Source organism: Balaenoptera borealis (genome assembly GCF_965194805.1).
Source record: "Balaenoptera borealis genome assembly, chromosome: 6".
In the NCBI taxonomy this organism is placed as follows: domain Eukaryota; kingdom Metazoa; phylum Chordata; class Mammalia; order Artiodactyla; family Balaenopteridae; genus Balaenoptera; species Balaenoptera borealis.
The window spans coordinates 36,289,406-36,309,112 of NC_138863.1; the positions used below are offsets into that span (position 1 = coordinate 36,289,406).

General features: G+C 40.4%; 1 protein-coding gene across 2 annotated transcripts in view; it reads left to right on the forward strand.

The window, feature by feature from the left end:
* The window catches only part of SATB2 (SATB homeobox 2), a 194,017-nt gene extending 180,413 nt beyond the window's left edge, over positions 1-13,604 (forward strand). Inside the window, exon 11 of one of the 2 annotated variants that reach the window (XM_082397358.1) lies at positions 5,847-9,127. In XM_082397358.1, the coding sequence (XP_082253484.1) occupies positions 5,847-6,308 (462 nt within the window). In that variant the 3' untranslated portion in view covers positions 6,309-9,127. Of the gene's footprint in view, positions 1-5,846 lie in introns of both variants that reach the window. The other variant, XM_082397359.1, reaches the window with a different exon arrangement.
* The last annotated feature ends 6,103 nt before the right edge of the window (positions 13,605-19,707 follow it).

The following is a 19,707-nucleotide window of genomic DNA, read 5'->3' on the forward strand; positions in this document are numbered from 1 at the left end:
CTTCAGATATACCAAGTGTACTCCTGCCTCCCTGCCTTTTCGCTTGCTGTTTCCCTTCGTCTGGGATGCTCTTTTTCATGGTTTGGTCCTCACTTCCTTCAGGCCTCTGCTCAAATCCTACCTCCTTAGGGAGCCTTCCTTGAACCACCGAATCTAAAATAGCTTCCTCTTCCCCCAATTCTCCTCCTTATGCTTGGCTCTGTTTTTGCTTATAGTATTTATTATTACCTGATATCTTATTTATGGTCTGTCTCCTCTACTCTAGAGCCTTTGTTCAATTTTCTTATGTGATCTTGCTCACAGAAGACAGGAGAACATAATGTTTAAGGGCATGGGATTTAAAATCAGATATGTTTTGGATATCCAGTCCTGCTAATTAGAAGCTATGAGGCCTCACACAAATTACCTACACTCTCTGAACCCCAGTTTTCTCATCATAAATGGAGTAAAAATGCTTACTCCAGGATTACTGTGAAAATAAAATATATTTATAGCATTTAGGCCAGTGTTAGGCTCATAATAAACTTCACATGAATGCCAGCACCTATTATTAATATTAATAGTATTATCATTATTATTGAAGCTACCTTGATATTTCACTGCTGCGAACCCTAAGAAACTAACAATAGAAGCTACAAAAAAAGAAAGAGGCTTTTAAATAAACCCTTTAAAACTCTCTTTGTAGAAATTATCAATATCAGAAATGAATTGCTGACCAGATTAATTTAAGTTCAGTTGTGATGGAGAAAAATCCAAACCAAAATGAGATAGGATGAATTGTCAGGCTTCAGTTTGCAAAGGTCAAGAGGAAAGGGATGGATAGCTATCTTTACAGAATGATATATTCTGTTATTTGGGAAAGTCATGTGAAGAGAGATGAGAGACTTTAGGAATAGAAAGGTCAACTGCTGGGCCCATTTTGAAAAAGGGGAAAAAGGATGAGTCTGGAAAGTGTGCAGACTTGGGCAGATTTACATAAATATCTGGGTAGCTGCTCCATTATACTTACCTTTTTAAAAAAATACCAGAAAACAATAATCTGGGCTTGGGAAGAACTTGTTAGGAAAGAGCATATCTCTCTTCAGTTGGCAAGGCATCCTCTGTCTTGGTTGCAGTAACTGTAAATTTTGTGGTTTCAAAAAGTCAATCAGCGAGAAATATATGCCTGAAATATATGCCTATATGTTCCTCAAATGAGCTGAGGAACAGGATGGCGTGTAGGCCATCCAGCAGGAATCAATGACATGGCCTCAGGCCGGAGTTACTCAGGGCACTGGCTGGGGACAGGGACCAAACTTGAGTCATTCTAGTTAACCAACAAGGAATTTCAAACATCTCTGAGAAGTTCAGACAGAAAAACTAAAATTCAGTTAAGTGGGTGTTCAGAAACCTGTCCTATGAAGAAGAGACTAAAAGAGTTGGCATTAGTTAGTCAAGATGTGGGAAAGTGCAGAAAAGATGACTTGATCCCGCTGTTTAGATGGAAGATTTGGGGAGAGCATTGGACTGATTTCCCCGCCTGGGGAATACCACATTGTAAGCAGTAGGCTCTACTCTGCTTTTGTTCAGAGTATTCACACCACTGGAAGAAGCATTACACGACAGTAAGAAGAATTTCCTGATTGTCATAATAATAAGCTACTGCAGGTGGCTAGTGAGGAAATGTATGCAGTTCTTTTTGCTAAAAATTATGTAAGACAATAAATAACTCTCTGCCTGGAGTAATCGGAACATTTCAGGGGAATGAAGTAGTTGGGACAGAGTAACTTGGGGACGCTTTTCATCTCAGATATTATGAATATTGTGCTCCTTCCTATCTGCTTGAAGATACTAGAAATATTATTTAACCTTCTTCATGCAAATATTGTCATGCCTCCCAACTCAATATGGAACATTGTCTGGCCTGACACAGGATATCTCACTTTGTAGATCATTTCCATTGCTGTTAGTTCTCTGAGAAACATCTTCCTCTCCTATGATGGCAGCGACATTGTCATTGTTCCGTGGAAACCTACTGTCTTAGACTGACAGCTCTCTGTGTTTAAAATTTCCAATATTAAGGGTGTTCCTGAGATGCTCCATGTTTCTAGGTTGTTCTGGATCCAAGTAGCACCTTCACAAGGAACTGTGAGGGCTAAATGAGTTAATCCATGTAAAGTTCTTAAAACTGTCTGGCACAGAGTAAGCGTTCAGTAAGTGGTAGCTATTATGATTATTGTTTCTCCATTTCATGTGTGGCTTCTCTGTATCCGTGTGTTACTACTGCTAGGTTCAAAGTTAGAAGGGGGAGTGAAATAGGCCACTTGGTGGGACCTCAGGAGAAGAACAAACCCTATCATGCAGAAAGATTACAGTAACTTCAAAGTATAGTTTTGGAAAATCTCTTTAAATCTAACCAATGCACAATGGAAAACCCCTAAAGAACCAATCTAATTATTTAATTAAGTGGAACCGTTATGCTGACTTTTACTACAGAAGGCAAGCATAATTTAAAAAATGGGGCATTTTAATTCTCTTTTGTTTTCCAATTAACGCATTTGCTCTAAAAGGGGGTCCTTGTGCTTGAGTATACATGTTCTGTGAGTACATATTCCTACGTAATTTCAGTCTCTCTCTCTCCTTCTTACCGACCCCCCCAAAAGAAATCTTCACCTGTTGATGTAGAGGTTCATTTATTACAGTGCTCAAGCTGCCCAGATTACAACCTCAGAGCAAATATCTTCCTGCCATCAAAGCTGCCATGAGCAGCGTGCGTCCACCATGCAGATCTCCTCTCCCTGCCAGCTATAATTAGGATGTTGAAGTAATGGAGCTCTCACTTTTTTGCTGATGCCAGCTTACCACAGCAGACCACATGCGTTTACTCTTAGTTGAAAGTGGTAAAGAAAATGCCAAGAACATTCATTTTAATTGGTCGACACTATATGGACCTTTAGTGCCACTGTTTTATGGTCTTCTGTTTTAGATTTCTTTCTGCCACCAGCCATCAGCTTATTATAATGGGTATTCTTATTTGCATTTGATTATCCTTTTATTGTTATTTTGATTGTTACTTGTTATGAATTATTATTTTAAAAGTTTCATCCTCTTCTGTTACCTAAGTAACAGTGTCATCTGCCCTAATATCTATTAAATTCTACAGAAAAGACTGACATTTTCACATGGGTAAGAAACTAGTTTTTCATCAGGTAGTCCCTGAGACTAGGATAAATGGCAGAGGTTGTTTTCTTAAATGCTTGCTTTGATGTTGATGTTTTGTAGTTTAAAAAAAATTTGTCATCTGGGTAGTGTGTGGTGGTGCTGGTAGTGGTGGTACCAATGTTTCTCTCGTGTAACTGGACATGTTTTCTTCTTCATTGATTGGACTGAGTTCCCCCTGAGCGTTGGAAAACGTTTAATTTGTTACTCTAACATGGAAAACACCACCTAAAATAGGAGAGAATGGTAAAAGAGAAACATGTGTTTTTTAAAAACTGAACTCACTATTCTTAGAGGTCTTGGGAACTTCCAGGACGTTAGACACTGATCTGAGTGGAGGAAATTCGGTCTTTGCCTTTGGAGTTGACATAATACTTTCTAATGGAGACCTTCATGGTAGCCTTTTACTGTTACAGCACTGCCGCTGATGTTGCAAGGTGTGAGCAGCGGCTAAGTTCCTCTTCAGGGTCCCATGCGCCCTCTCCAGGAAGCCCTTCTCACATAGGCCTCTGAGGGGGACAGGGGCGAGTTGTTTGGACGATCTCCTCTGTATTGCTTTCTCTTTCTTTAGTCAGATTGAAAAAGTTCATAAATACATATTAAAATGGGAAACTATTTCATGCAGAGATGACGCTGAAGAAGCAGTTATGAGGATCAAGAATAATTTTGCCTAACGAGTGTCAAATGACAAAACTAAACCAATGTAGTAATCAGTTTGATGTCCTTTATTCAGGGGGAACAGTCCATGGGTTGTAGTGGATACAGTTCCTCACAAGCAGTGGAACACTCTTCCGGAGGGATTTTGGGCCAGTTTTATAGAGCATTAGAAGTGGCGCCACAGAAAACAGGGCGTGATTGGCTGGGGTTGCATATCTGACCTTATTTAGAAAGATCAGAGAACAAAGAAGTAAGTATGGAGCCCAGAGCTGGCGTTGCATTTGGGGATTTGCTGACAGGATACTGTGTTTCTGGTCAAGCAGAGCATTTATAGCAACATGAAAGTTCAATCTGCTGATGTGGCACCCCAGGCAGGAGTGGCTCCAACTTGGATCTAGTATTTAAATACTAGAGGGTTTTTTTTTTTTTTTGGTTTGGTTTGGTTTTCTAATGAGTGGGGAATAGGTAGAAATGAAAGAGAAATTTAAATTAATTACAACTAGAAAACCTTGACATGAAGGATAACACAAAAAAAAGGAAGTGGATTGCAGAACAAAGGATGAATAGTTTGTTCTCTAGCCTCTGGTGGCTAGGATTCCTGGTTTTCACCCAGGCTACCCAGGTTCAATTCCTGGGCAGGGAACCAAAATCTCGCTTCAAGCCACCACTCACTGCTGTCTCCTCGACATCAGTAATATTGAGGAGGTCCATTTATATGAGTATAATCTAGTCATTTAAAGGGCATAATTTAATGAAAAATTATATCTTTTAATTAATTTGGAAGTTTTTATATTTTTAAAAAACATTCTTGTTTAAGGATGAAGATCAGGGCTAAAAGAAAATAAACAGAAGTTGTTCCTAATTTTATGGAGAATTGATTTTCTGACTCAAATACTGACTTATTCCACTGTTATACTCTAAGAGTAATTATGAGGCTGATATAATAATGACTATCATTTATCGGATGTTTGCCCTAAGCCAGAGGTGAACAAACTCTGGCCCATGGACCAAATCCAGTCTGCCACCTGTTTTTTGTTTTTTTTAATTAATTAATTAATTTATTTGGCGCATTGGGTCTTAGTTGTGGCACGCGGGATCTTTCATTGCGGCGCGTGGGCTTCTCTCTAGTTGTGGCGTGTGGATTTTTCTCTCTCTAGTTGTGGCGCGTGGGCTTAGTTGCCTTGCGGCATGTCGGATCTTAGTTCCCAGACCAGGGATTGAACCCGAGTCCCCTGCATTGGAAGGCAGATTCTTTACCACTGGACCACCAGGGAAGTCCCTGCCACTTGTTTTTATAAATAAAGTTTACTGGAACATAGCCATGCTCATTTGTTTATATTCACACTATAGAGTTGAGGCATCACAATAGAGACGGTATGGCCCTGCTAAGGCTAAAATATTTCCTATTTGGCCCTTTGCTGAAAAAGTTTGTCAACCTCTGGTTTAAGGCAAGCACTGTTCTTTACATGCATTATGTCATTTAATCCTTCCAACATCCCTAGGAAGTCAGTGTCTTATCTTTCTTTCATAGATGATGAAATTGAGGCTTAAAGATGTTTAGTGTCCTGCACAAGGACACCCAGCTAAGGGGAAGAGTCTGGACGTGAGCCCGTGTGATCTCATCTGTAGAGCCTGCACTTTTCCTCTGGGTCCAGTTTCTTTGTCATTGGGCTTCAGAGAGGTAGCACACCACTCTGGTTAACAGCAAGGCCCTGGAGCCACAGATCCTTTGAATTTGAATGACCTTTGGCAACAAATGACTTAACTTCTCTGTGCCTCCGAATGGAAACATTACTATTATTAACCTCTTGTTTTGTAGATGAGATTCTGAATCTCCAGAAATTCTTTTAAGTTTTCAGAAGACCTGAACTTACCATGACTACAGCATCACTACAGTGCTAGCTAGACAACATGTATTTCAGAGGGACGATGGCTTTTGAAAGGTGAGATTGTGAATCACATATTAATTTTGTTTAAATTTTAATTATCAGGTCCTTCATAGACAGCAGTCTCAGCCAGCCAAGGAGAGCTCCCCTCCCAGAGAAGAAGCGCCTCCCCCGCCTCCTCCGGCTGAAGACAGTTGCACCAAAAAGCCTCGGTCTCGCACAAAGATCTCTTTGGAAGCCCTCGGGATCCTCCAAAGCTTCATCCATGATGTGGGCCTGTACCCTGACCAGGAAGCCATCCACACTCTTTCTGCTCAGCTGGATCTCCCCAAACACACCATCATCAAGTTCTTCCAGAACCAGCGGTACCACGTGAAGCATCATGGGAAGCTCAAGGAACACCTGGGCTCGGTGGTGGACGTGGCCGAGTATAAGGACGAGGAGCTGCTGACAGAGTCGGAGGAGAATGACAGCGAGGAAGGCTCGGAGGAGATGTACAAAGTGGAGGCTGAGGAGGAGAATGCGGAGAAAAGCAAGGCTGTGCCTGCTGAAATTGACCAGAGATAATGTGAACTGCCACCAGGCAAAGCAATACATCGGTCCAAGGATTTTCTGTTTTAGTTTCTTTAAAAACATTTTTTTTTTTTTTTGCTTTATTTTATTTTTGTCTTTTTTTGGTCTGTTTTGTTTTCCTTACCTTTTTTTGACATCTCTCTGTTGCACAGGATACACCTGTAGACTGAATAAGTTCAGTATTTCTGAATCAGACATCGCCTTGGCAAAGACACTAAAGTGTTACGCTTTACAATGGACTGGATCATAGTCATTATAATCACAGGAGACTCTGCCTTCATTATCCTTGCACTTACGGAAGAGACACCAGGCAAGTTCCAGGATGGAAAGACCTATGAAATAAATGAAGGAAGCTACAAGTGTGTGTGTATATGTATATGTATATATCTATATATTTACATATATATATTAAATTGCATGGGACAGAGAACTTTACAATCCGAAAGAATAGACTGTGAAATGAGTTCTTAAAGAAGAGACTTGTTTATGTATTAAAAAAACCACTTCACAGTGAGTCGCTTTGGCTTTTTGATAAACTGCGGCCTGCTCTCAGGGTGGGGTGACTATTTTTGAATTCCTATTTATTTTCTGTGTTTGTCCCTGATTTTTTTTTTTTTTTTAATTCTATGGCTTCCTATCTGGCAGCTTGATGGGTAATTTTTGAGGTATGTATTTAACAAAACAAATCAACACTGCCAAAAAAAAAAAAAAAAAAAGAAAGGAAGAAAGAAAGAAGAAGAAAGTAAAGTGAAAAAAAAATCAGGGCACCTTAAAATGATACCAGTCAAATTAATCTTAAAGACACAATGCACACTTAAACTGACTCGCGTTCCGTTATTCAACTTGTCGTTACTGTAGTGAACCAGATGCATTTCTGTGGAATTCCAAATGAGTAAAGCTGAAATTCAGTACAGAGAAAACTTGTCCATTAGTGCAGTCTCGATAAAATGACATACTGATGTCAGACAAATGGAATTCACAGTATGAGCCACATTTTATTGTGAAATTTATTTACCTGCTTGTGGCTTCAGATCTTAAAATTAATAAGCCTGCTCATTTAAAACTTGTTTATTGTTGCTGTTTTCTTTTTCTTTTTTTTTTTTTAAATAGAAAATAGTTCAATGTAATATTAAGTTAGAAAAGAAGTTGCTGCCCAGTTAAAGGGGCTCCCTCTCAAATAAATCTCCATCCCTTCATCTCCCGAAAGACGTTTCTCATTTCTGTTTCACTTTGGGCTTCCTCTTTGTACGTATTCTGTCCACCTAACCAGACGTTTTCAGTCCTTGCTCTCACGCGCCTCATGCCTTCCCTACTATGGGGGCAGCCCTGACAAGAACCCGTTTTTGAATCATTGTGCAGCTCCAGGCAATAGAGTAAGCAAAGCAATTTCAGTGGAATCACGTACTCGTCATAAATGGAAACATTTTCCCAGTTACCTACGTAGCAGTTACCTTACATAAAGCAGAACTAATGCCGACTGGCTGTTTAGTGGAATGAGCATTAAAGCTGCAATCTACTATAGTCCTCCCACCGCCTCTAGCTTCCCATCAGAAACCATTACTTCCCACTTCTACTTCTAGTCATTGCAAGAGGAGACCTCACCTTCAGGACTGGCCAAGTGAAACTAATCTCATGCTTCAAGGTGGCCGTCAAACAGTCCCACACGGTTGGATTTTTTTTAGAGTCGTGCTCTCATGCAACCTTTTCAAAGACCTCATGCAATATCACTTTGAAAGTTATTTTCTGTTTACTACACAAACATTGTAATATAACTGTTAATACTATTTATATATTTGAAAGGTATAAAAGGTCGGAGTTAAAAAAAACAAACCTCTATGTGTAGATATTAACTCAGAACTTAACAATATACAGGGAGAAGACATGTTGCAATACAAGCTAGTTCTAGCTGCTCAGTAACCTCTGGAGTTTTTAAAGGGACATTTTCCTGTACTTTTTCAAATAATGATGTTTAAAAAATTATCTTGACATGAGCGTCGTATACCTTTGCAAAAGGATGGTTGTTTGCAGTCAAGCCCTGGGCCCGTCCTTCCTATTTTCTGTAGTATGCTGCAGCTTTAATCAGAACGTCCATGGTTGCTGCTTCCTAATATCTGAGTTACTTTTCCAAATTGTCTTCTTACACTGTTGCTGAAGGTCACTCTGTACACGTAATGGAAACTGATTTTGCCAAGCTCTTACAAGGTGGTTCATCTATCGATGGCATCCGCATTTGGTATCTTTTACACTTCAACCAAAAATTTATTAGGTATTTTTCAATGCTAAGTCTTGCCTTTTATTTTTTAATTTCACTGCCAAGTTTGCAGTGGTTCTAAGTGAATCTGTGGGCATTTTAGCCTGTGGTCTTGCCAGATCTTTGCGAATTACAATGCATATATGTCTATTTATTCAATATCTGTCATATAATATCTATTTGGAAGAAGAAACTTTCTCTTGTAGTGCCTCTTGACAAAGCACAATTTCCCGCCTTTTTTTTTTTTTTTGTGAAATGAAAAAACAAATTGTGTTTTATTGCGATATCAACAATGTGAATAAGGATTAACATATTGTAAATGTTCTTTTTTCCATGTAAATCAACTATCTTTGTTATCACTAAGTGATAATTAATTTTTAACTTATGTGCATTGTTAGGCTGTTAGAATTTTTTGGTTGTTAAAATAAAATGCATTCAAAAAATATGACTTTGTCAAGTATTTTACTGGGCATTGCCCTCTTTCCCACTTGATTTTTTGTGTGGAATGAGACCTGGTGAGTGTAAGGAAAATCCATTCCTTTATTTACAAGACAGCTGTACCTGCAATTACAGATGTTTGAGTCCTGTCCAGTGCAAGAATTTAATTGCACATGTGAATGTATGTGCACCTCTGTGTGTTTATAAACGTATGCATGCTCACATCCTGGAGCTGGCAACTGGGGGAGTCATTTGCCCAGATGTTTTGTTGTATACAAACAAAACTCAATTTATAAAGATATATTTATGGGCTTGCTTCTTTATTTTTCTAGTGAATATTTTCTGTTTATAATTAAAAACCCACAAATGACTGCGTGTCAGGGAACTTTTGGAGCACATATGTCCATGGTTAATGGACATAATAAAAGTCTTTTATATTTAGAGCCGGGTACCATACTGTGAGCATAGAGGAATGCCGGAAGGATTGATGTATCTGAGAAATGTGTGAAAATGATTTTTTAGAAAGTGCTCACAACGGAAAAAATTGCTCTAAAGACTAAAGTTAATAAGGAAGGAGCAAGTGCTTAGCTTCAGAACTGACAAAGAGAATGTCAATTAAAAAGTGTTTTTTTTCTTTTGATATGGTAAATTGTTCTTCCCGGGTTTTATTTCTTTTTTCTTTTTTGTTCATTTGGTTGGCATACAGATGTAATTTTTCTTTCCTTTCTTCCTCAGTTTCACTTGCCTTTTTTCACATGATAGTTGACAGCCCGTGGACTGTGTAGATAAGTTTTAAGGACAGTTTGTGGAAACTGGGTGTTTGCAGAAAGGCAGACAGCCCCACAGCACAGTGCTAAAGGTTTTTAAAGAAAAATTAGAGATTCAGTAGAGGGTGAAACAAGTTGCTTATGCAAATGTACATGAATTCTGCATTTGGGATAAAGACATAGAAGTAAAGCATGTGTGAGATAGTCTGCCTTTTAACACAAATGCTTTCCACCTGCCTGAGGTTGTGTTCTGGGGGGTCATAATTCACTGGAGGTGACAAACTCAAAACCGGGTGGCTCTGCCCACGGATGGATTGGCTTTGGCCTAGAAGGTGGTCTCTGTGCTAACAACTTTTATTTCCAAGAAAACAAAGTCAGAGATTTCTTGACTATATGTTAAGTCATGTCGTCTCAGAGCCATCACTTTACGGGTTGAGTTTTTGTCTTTTCTTTTTTTTTTTTTCCTTAGAAGAGATACTTTCCTTTACTCTGTTATTTCGCTTTCTGCAAAGTTTTAAACAAAGATTTAAAAGTCCCCACATTTTTTCTAAAGAGCAATCATGGCATAATTAGACAGTAAACACTTATTAAACATGTACTCTATAGCAGATAATTTGCTAAGAACTGAGGTGACAAGGAAAACTATGATTTAACGCTCTCCCCTCAAGGAGCTTATAACTTACTGGACATGTATGATATAAATCCAGGAAAAGTGATATTGTCATTCAACGGTTGTCTCCAGACAGATGTTTATTTGTTTAGTGAGTGGTACAAACATGTGCTATAATGTAGAGAAAGAAATTATCATTATCTGTGAACTAGAATGGTCTTGAAAGGTGCGTTACTTAGGATTGGCTGCATATAATTTTTAAAAATACAAAGTAATCATAAGAGAAGAGTTTACCTATTTCTTACATAAAAGAAATTGCTGAGGTATTCTGGCTTCACGAAGTTGTCAGGGACTCAAACTCCTTCCAGCTCCCAGCTCCATTTTTCCCTATGTTCCTGTGTTCCATCTTCCTCTTAGTCCAGGATGATTGCTAGAGCCTCGCCATCACATCCACCTTTCAGACACCAGGGTGGAAGAAGAGTGAAGAATGGCATACTCCCTTTCTTTTATGGGACTTCTTCAAGTCCCCCACCTAAATGCAAGGGAGACTGGTAAATGTTTCTAGCTGTTCCATTAATTCCAGAGAGAAGGGCAGAGTGGATATTTTGGTAGGCAACTCACAGCCTCTGCCAGAGAAGGTATCCAGAAGGATGTTGAAGATAATAGATAAGAAGAAGATAGTGAAAAGGCACATTTATCCTGCTGCTACTTCTGGTACCTTGTACCTCTTCCTCCTTCCCACCCTGAGTTCTTTTCCTTGCTAACTTTAAGAATCAGTCCAAGTACCACTTCTTCCAGGAAGCCTTTCTGATCTGCCCTGCCAGTGTGGTTACAAATCCTCCTGTGCTCACATAACATTCAGAGTATTCCACCATCACAGGACTGTCCCAGTTCTTGTGGCATATTGTGGTTGCTGTATTTGCTCAGTGGGAAAGTGTGAAGTTTTTCTTTGCATTTATCCATGCAGAGAACGGGGGTGGGCTGGTGGAGGTGGCATGAGCCCTGGGGAAATAGGTGTGACAATATTTCCTCTGGATGAGCATGTCTAGGACTGGCACATTGAGTTGGAGACAGAAATGAAGAATGAAAAGTGCAGCGAGGGCCAGGTGATTTAGAACTCTGCCAGCTCAATATTGCAGGGAGATGGTAGAGCTAGGACCTAAAGCCAAGCCTGCATGTCTCCAAAGCTTACATTTCCACCCCCAGTATCACACCACCTCTCTTTATGTCCTAGTGTGTCCTAGAAAGGCTGTATGAACTGAACATCAATTTATTGGCCAACATATTTTGTATGAAATGACCTTTTGACTTCTCCTCACACACTTTTTCATCATCTTGTCTGAGTATGACATTTCTGATGGAGTTTTGTTCTAAAGGAAAAACCTATTTTAAAAAACACCATGTTCTGCTTGTAAAACTGTCCCAGAAAAAGTCTAGAAGTAGCTTCTTAGGAGACATCTTAAGAGGTTTAAAGTGTTACCTTCACATATGGAGAAATAACTACAAAAATATTCCATTAGCACTGTATTGAATAGTGCGGAGCAATGATTAATTAAAGAGAGAACTATAATTTATTCACTATCCATTAACAACCATAATCCCGTTTTAACGCAAAACAGCACAGACTAAGGGAGTCCTGGTAGTCTCTGTAGCAACTTTGGACTGTGCAGTCCTAGGAGCCCTCCTCTCCTACCTTAGGGAAAAGGTAAGGAGAAAATTCTTCCTAGATTTACTCTCTCTCAAGTTGATTGTGAGAAGGCAGTGAGCTATCCTAGGTTCTATTTCTTACCAGTTTTGCAGCTTGTTATTTTTCAGATCCTCAGTTTCTTCATCCATAAAGTGGGGCTGATAATTCATAGATCTCAGAACTGTTGTTATGATTAAAGAAAATAACTAGGTAGAAGCATCTAGAACAAATCCTTCCTTCCTTTCTTCCTTCCTTCCAAGAGAGAAAGAGAAGAAGGATATAGTAAGATGCTATAAATGACTTAAAATACTTCAGATGAGTTTTAGAGTAGGATTAAGTCTAATGTTTTTAGAAGTTGTTTTACACTATTTAAAGCATTTGTGCCTGAAGGGCTACTGTGTGTGCTGTTTACGTCCTGCTTTTGTCCCTCCTTTGTCCCTCTCTTTCTTCCACTGTCTCTTATTACAATCTCTTTCTGTCCCTCCCTCTCTTCCTCTCTTTCCTTCTTCCTGTCAAGAGCTATAATATGGTTTTCTTTCTAAATGAGTAAGAAAATGAAAGAGACGGTTTAGTAGCCTTCCGAAGTCTTCAAAATTAGATGTTTAAACACGAATGGCACCCACTCTCTTGTTTTTCTCCTGCTTCACTCCTGCTCGGTTCTGCTGTGTTCTGCGGATTCCTTCTTTTCCCTCCATGAATGCTCAGGTGCTGCAGGTGCCTTCTTTGAGCCTCCTCTTCCCAGATCTACACTCCTTCCTCATCCGCTATCCGGACACTAAGTGTCCCCGTGTGCCGACGACCTCCACTTTCTACCTGCAGCCTAGACCTTTTCCGGGTCTCCAAACTGTCCAGTTGTACTGCCTGCTCACACTTCCACCGAACATGTCCCCAGGTGACCTTATCTTCCTCCCCAGATTTGGTCCACCCAGCTGATGGCAACTCCAAACTTCCAGTTGCTTGGACCTAAAACCTTGGCTTTATCCTTTATTATTCTTCTGTCAGCAAAGTTCTTTTGGCTCTACCTTCAAAACACATTCACGGTCTGACGGTCTCTCACCTTCAGTACCGCTACCAGCTCGGTCAGAGGCACCATCCTCTCTCACCTGATCTGACCCTCTCTAACCTCCTTCCCTTCCGCTTTCCTCCTGCTTCCTGGGCTCCAGCCACATCGGCCTCCTGGCTGTCCCTGGAATACAGGGCTCACTCTGGCCTTAGGGCCTTTACTCTTCTCCCTCTTCACTCTGCCAGGAGAGCTTTTCCCCCGGACAGCTGCACGCTCACTCCTCAGTCCCCCTCAGTCTGCTCAGACATCGCCTCCTCAGTGACAACTACTCTGACCACCGTATTTAAAATTGCAACAGGGCTTCCCTGGGGGCGCAGTGGTTAAGAATCCGCCTGCCAATGCAGGAGACACTGGTTCGAGCCCTGGTCCGGGAAGATCCCACATGCCGCGGAGCAACTAAGCCCATGTGCCACAACTCCTGAGCCTGCAGTCTAGAGCCTGTGAGCCACAACTACTGAGACGGCGTGCCACAACTACTGAAGCCCGCGCACCTAGAGCCTGTGATCCGCAACAAAAGAAGCCACGAAGAAGCCTGCGCACCACAAGGAAGAGTAGCCCCCGCTCGCCGCAACTAGAGAAAAGCCCATGTGCAGCAACGAAGACCCAACGCAGCAAAAAATAAACAAATAAATAAATTAATTAAAAAAAAATTGCAACAGACCCCACGCCCACCTTCTGGATCCCTTTTATCCTACCCTACCTTATTTTTTTTCATAGCTTCTAACATAATGTATAATTTACTTATTTTTCATGTTTTTGTCTACTTGTCAGTTCCTTAACCCCAGTGAAAACACCAGGAGGGCACAAAGCCTGTTTCTTTTTAAACCAATCAATATTTAAGTGGACTACATTTCCTAACAGTTTTCACCTAGTTGGATTTTTCAATTTTCCCAACTTCAGCCTGGATTAAGGATTTCAATTACTTTCTAGAGTTGAACTTCATCTGAATATTTCTTTAGTGCATAACCAAGGTACCTGAGGCCTCAGGAACTTCCAAGACGGACATTTGTAAGCCCACATTTGGGTAATTTACGGCCCCTGATTCTATGCTGTCTTGGAAGATAGAATCACTGAAGCACGGATTCTGTTGTCTAGCGCATCCTCTATTCGAAGCAGAAATCCCTTTTCAGGTTGGCGGCGTCTTCGGCTAGAGGCCAGGCAGTCTTCGTCCGTCCATAACTAGGAGCTTATGACTGTGGGACTCAGCCCAGTCCACCTGGGGTCAGCTCTGCTGTCCCTGAGCTCTTATGGATGCCGCCTAAGACTGCATGGGCTCTTCCAGTAACCACCTCACGTATTTGAACTCACATTGGATTTAGGACCACTAAATCCCTTAAGTTCTTAGGTTTCTTTTATTAACCATGTGATGTAGCCACAAAGAGAGCTTATGTCATTCAGACTGCAAGAATAGGGATACACCGCTTAGGTCAAGGGAAGTGATCACCCTATCCTCTTCAAGCCTATCAGGCCACATTATGGCATTATTTTCAATTCTGATGACATTTTGGAAATGTATCAGTAAACTGAGGTATATTCAGAAGACACAGGGTGATCAGGATGGCGAAGGACCTTGAGAGCTTATTTTCTATTAATTTATTCGGTTCAATCATTTTCTTATTCATCGACCAACAAGCCAAATTTATGAAACGTCTATTGGATTGAAATCACTGTGGGAGAAACAAAGTTAGGATCTTTAGTTGACAACAACAGAACTAACTCTAGCTAGTTAAGCAGAAAAAGGAATTTACTAAAAGACATGAGAGTGCTCAGAGAATTTCTGGGAGGGTCAGAAAATCAAGTTCAGAGGTGATGGTCAAGGTCTAAGACTACTCCAGTGGAGACTACACTGCCGTCCCATGAGGTGCAGGCATCAGAACTTGGCTCCCTGATCCGGGGCATGGATGTCACCTGTAGAACCCCTACCCTTGCTGCCTCTGAAGGAAGGGGCTCTGCTACTGCCCTTTACAGAATGGAGTCCACGTGGCACATTTTTCTTCATTCCACTCCCTTCCCAGTCAATGTCTCATGCAGATGCGACTGAATGAAATAGTCTAAGTCATATGAAAGGAAGGTTGGGGAAGTGAATTTCTGTCTTCTGTCTTGGGGAAATACAGATTCATAGGTGGGAAATTCTCTAAACACAGGAGAAATAGTCAGAGGTACTCAGGGCCCCAAAGCATGCCAAATGCCAACAGCAATGAGATTATTAGACTGTGAGCTCTTTGAGGAAAGATACTGTGTCTTATTCAGACAACATGGTGTTTGGTCTGAAATCAGAAAGATCTGGTATGAATCCTGACTACTCCACTTCTTAGCTCTTTGTGACTTTGGGCTATTGTTTAACCTGGATCTCAATTTCCACATCTGTAAAAAGAGGAAAATAATACCTACCTTGCAGTATTTTTGTGTTTGAGAAGCATGGTTAAAGCTTCTAAAGCACAGTGCCTGCCTATAAATGAAAGTTTTCCCTTAACATCTTTATATCCCCTTTACCAAGGATGGAGCCTGGTACACAGTGTTCAATTTTTTTTTTTTAATGTGGGAATGTTTGTAGAAGTCATGGTATTTGTCTTCAAGAAACATATTTCAGTGGGTAGGTAACATGTAAACCCCAAAATACTAAAACCCAAGATGGAACAACTTAGATCCACTGTGGATGGGAAGGTCAGTGTCCTCCAAGGTACTGATGACTGCTCTATTAGCAGAAACTAGGAGTGGCCTCACATCGTACTCAGTCCTGCTATCTCACTCCTGTAAGCGTGACTCAGTGTGCACTTGGTCAAAGGTAAAATTATCTCCATGAACCATTCTTCTTCTTTCTTCTGTATTCAATTCAATCTACTAAATATTTCCTGATGGCAGGCCAACTCATTAGATTATCTGGGAACATGTTTTATAACTAATTCCATGGTGGGCAAGCATCACGTTGGGGTGCTTAATAGCAGAAGGATGGTCAAAACATAGGAGAATTTTTTCTATATCAAAGACAAGTCAGAGATGACACAGCTTTGAAAGCCTCCGGACTCAAATCATGGAGGGAATTCCCTGGCGGTCCAGTGGTTAGGACTTGGTACTTTCACTGCCGGGTCCGGGTTCAACCCCTGGTCAGGGAACTAAGGTCCCACAAGCTGCAAGGTGTGGAAAAAAAAAAAAAATCGTGGAACAATGGGGTTTCAACAAATTGTGTGTCAAGATGTTTGCACGTATCCAACATTGCTTCCTTCTTGAGGCCCAGGTCTGGTGGCAGTGAGGAGGCCCAGCCCTGGGAATAGTGAGGAGACTTTGCAATCTCCAGCATCAGTGTAGAAAGATGCACTTATGCCCAGCCCTTGTCAGCAAGTATGGCTCTCAAATATTTGCTATTTTGGGAAATCCTATGTTGGGAAGATAGTCCATGGTTATCACTGCCAAACACTGGGATTTTAGGGAGCAGTAATAGCCACCCCCTCAGACTCGGTGGCCAACAGTGTTGTCAAATTCATATTGGCAAATAAAGACATTCAACAAACAATAAAAATTATAAAACTACCATCTGCTCTACCATCATTACATCAGAGAAAGGACCTTTAATCTCTCCCAAATTTGGGGCACATACTCTTACAATGAAGTAGGTCCTAAACAAGTGAGGAAAGTTAGCCAATTTGCAATGAAATGTTTGTGTCTTGCTCTTCTTTTTCTCCCTTTTCTGGGGAGGAATGAAAACTTTGTCACCGCCCAGAAGTTAACTGCAGATGGACATTTGAGAACCACCGTTCTGAGTATTAGGCTGGATATTTACTTCCCCAGAAACTCTTATCTTTTGATTGAATCAGGCACCAAAAGATCCACAGTGAAGCCAAAATTAGCTCAGCCTTCTCAGAATTGACTCAACTGCGCTTTGCTGGTATCAAGGTTTGTTACAAGAAACTACTTATATGGACCTTGCTATTGCACTTGCTGTTACATTTTTGATGCCACTCTTGCCTGTAATGTCTCTCAGTGGCTCCCAAGTGAAATTCCACTTGAGAAATTTCTTTTCCAGTTGAAAGTAAAAAAGATCTTTGTCTCTCCAGTAGAATGGATATGCTATTTACTTTTTCTGTTAATGAGAGCAACTGAACTTCTTGAGTTGCCTTTTTTTGCCCTAGCCACTAGGAAGCTCAGCATTAACTCGAATGTGTGCTCATAGCTGCTGAATTACCCTGACTTCTAAATGGGAAGGAGGTGACACCTCGAATTACCCAGAAAGCTGAGTTTGGAGAGTACAGGGGTTTTAGTAGCAAATCATTAAAAATTTAACCTAACAAAATTTCTTCATACAGGCAAATCCATTCTTCTAAAGAAACCAAAGAGCTCCCCCAAGTTCATACTCGGGGCCACCTCATATGAATGTGCCATTCTTCATAGCACAGGTGTGCAGGAAAAGGGTCAAGTGAGGCTCACCAAATCCTGTGCTCTGGTGTGGGGTGTGCTTCTGACAGAGAAAGGGGCCCATCTCTCTAATTAACACCAAGGTACAGAACGGGCCAGGAGTGCCTCTGCCTGTACTCGTGCACAGTCCATTTGTGGATATGTATCGCATTCCAGCATTTGCTCCTCCGAGGTCAGAATGCCTCATGTAAAGATCTCATGATCTGTGAACAGGGAGCTCTCCTAGGCTGTCTTGGGCTTTGCACTCTGTGGGGCGGAGCTACATCTCTGCTTCAGTGGACTTTGGACAAACGACAGAGCTTTGCCTGAGTGAAATCGCCAACCTTCTTTTTTTCTTTTTTCTTTTTTCCCATCTAGGCTTTAGTAGACAGGCCAAGACAAGAAACAAGAGAGCTACCAAAAGCAGTGAAAAATTGTTAGAACTTTTGACTGATTGGTGCCTCCAGTTTCCCGCAACATGCCAGATGTACAGCTTCTTACTGTATGTAGTTACATATGTGTCCTTTGCATAAAACCTCTCTGGCTAAACCTCAATCCCTGACTATTATATATTCTGAATAAAAGCGAAACATCTCAGCATTTGCAAAAATTCAAGATTTATCAACATATTGAGCTTTTACTAAGTCATGAATTCTTGATTTGTATTCATAGTGCTTTTGCATATTCATAGCCCTCTTTAGCCAAAGATCTTCAATATTCATTTACTATGGAGTGGTAAGTATATATTATTCAACTCCATTTACCAGTGGGTAAACTGATGCCCAACGCAAGTCCTGATCAGAGAAGCCGAATAAAGAGCAAGATGCTCTTAGCCCCTCAGAGAGGCGCTCCAGCTGTCTCCCTCCAGAAATAAAGGCCCACGGCCTGCTTGTGATTCTCACTTCACAAGCATCAGGGGAATCAGGATTTTTTTCCTTCTGGATTTGTTGGAATGTCTTGGATAGAGTTTTCTCTTAAAGTGCATGGGACAAAAGGATAGCCCAGGGAAATGAAAAATAGCCTTCTTCCAAATTGCTTCGAATCCATGATGCCAAAGGTTAATTGACCAGATCAGTGCCTCTTAAACCTAGAGCAGAACAGGTAAAGAGAATCATTCGTTTGCTCCAATAACCAATTAATGGCATTGATTGGGCTGTAAGGATCCTGTCTCTCCCACTTTTATTAGAGAAACAGAGGTCAATTTTCTTAATACCTTCCTTTAATACAATCTATTCCTTTATTTTCTAAGTAATTTATTGAGGATTATAACTACAGATTTACCAGGTGCTGATTGAAGAGGAGTGTACAACATAAAAAAATATTTCTGGCTAAATTTAGAAAATTATAAGAGAAGAAATCAAAATGATCCCTTGAAAGTAACCAGCTTCTAACACACATGACAAAAGAATGTCGACTTATGATTATTTTTGAAACTGTACAAATATGTATTAAACATTTCTCTATGGAGATTGCATTTTGCAATAACAGTTTTTTTAAAAGAATGCCTTGTGTGATATTGAAAGGAAGACCATCTCAAAAGGTATGTTGTTGGGAAAAATGACTATCCAGCTTCCTAAAATGTTAACTTGAAAGCTGGTGTCAGAAAGCTCAGTCTCTATTTCCCCTTAAAAACAAATAAAATAAATGTAATTGCTCAGACTATCAACTACACAAATGCCTGTTTTTATCCACGTGTGTTGCCCTTTAGACAGCAAGAGTGTGATGAGTAGCATTACTGTTGGTTTTTATTACTAATAAACACATAATGTAAACTGAGCTCATAACAATCTAGAACAAAGCTCTCCAATAGAATTTCCTGCAATGATGGAAACGTTCTACATCTTTGTTGACTAATAGCCCCTCACACATGTGTAGAGTTGCCAGACTGAGCAAAAACAAAACAAAACAAAGCCTCCAAATTTAAAGAAGCAGGGCACCTAGTTAATTTGAATTTCAGATAAACAACAAACAATTTTTAATATACATACGCTCCATACATCATTTGTATGGGCTCAATAAATGTTAGCCATTATTATTGTTATTGAAAATTATTATTGATTCATTTGTTTGTGTTTGACTGGAAAGGAATCTATAGCTATAAAGTGCAAAAGGCAGCAAAGTCAAGTTCTTTGAGGTGATTAAAAAAAAAAAGAAACTGAAATCAAAGCCCTACAACTTGGAATAGAAT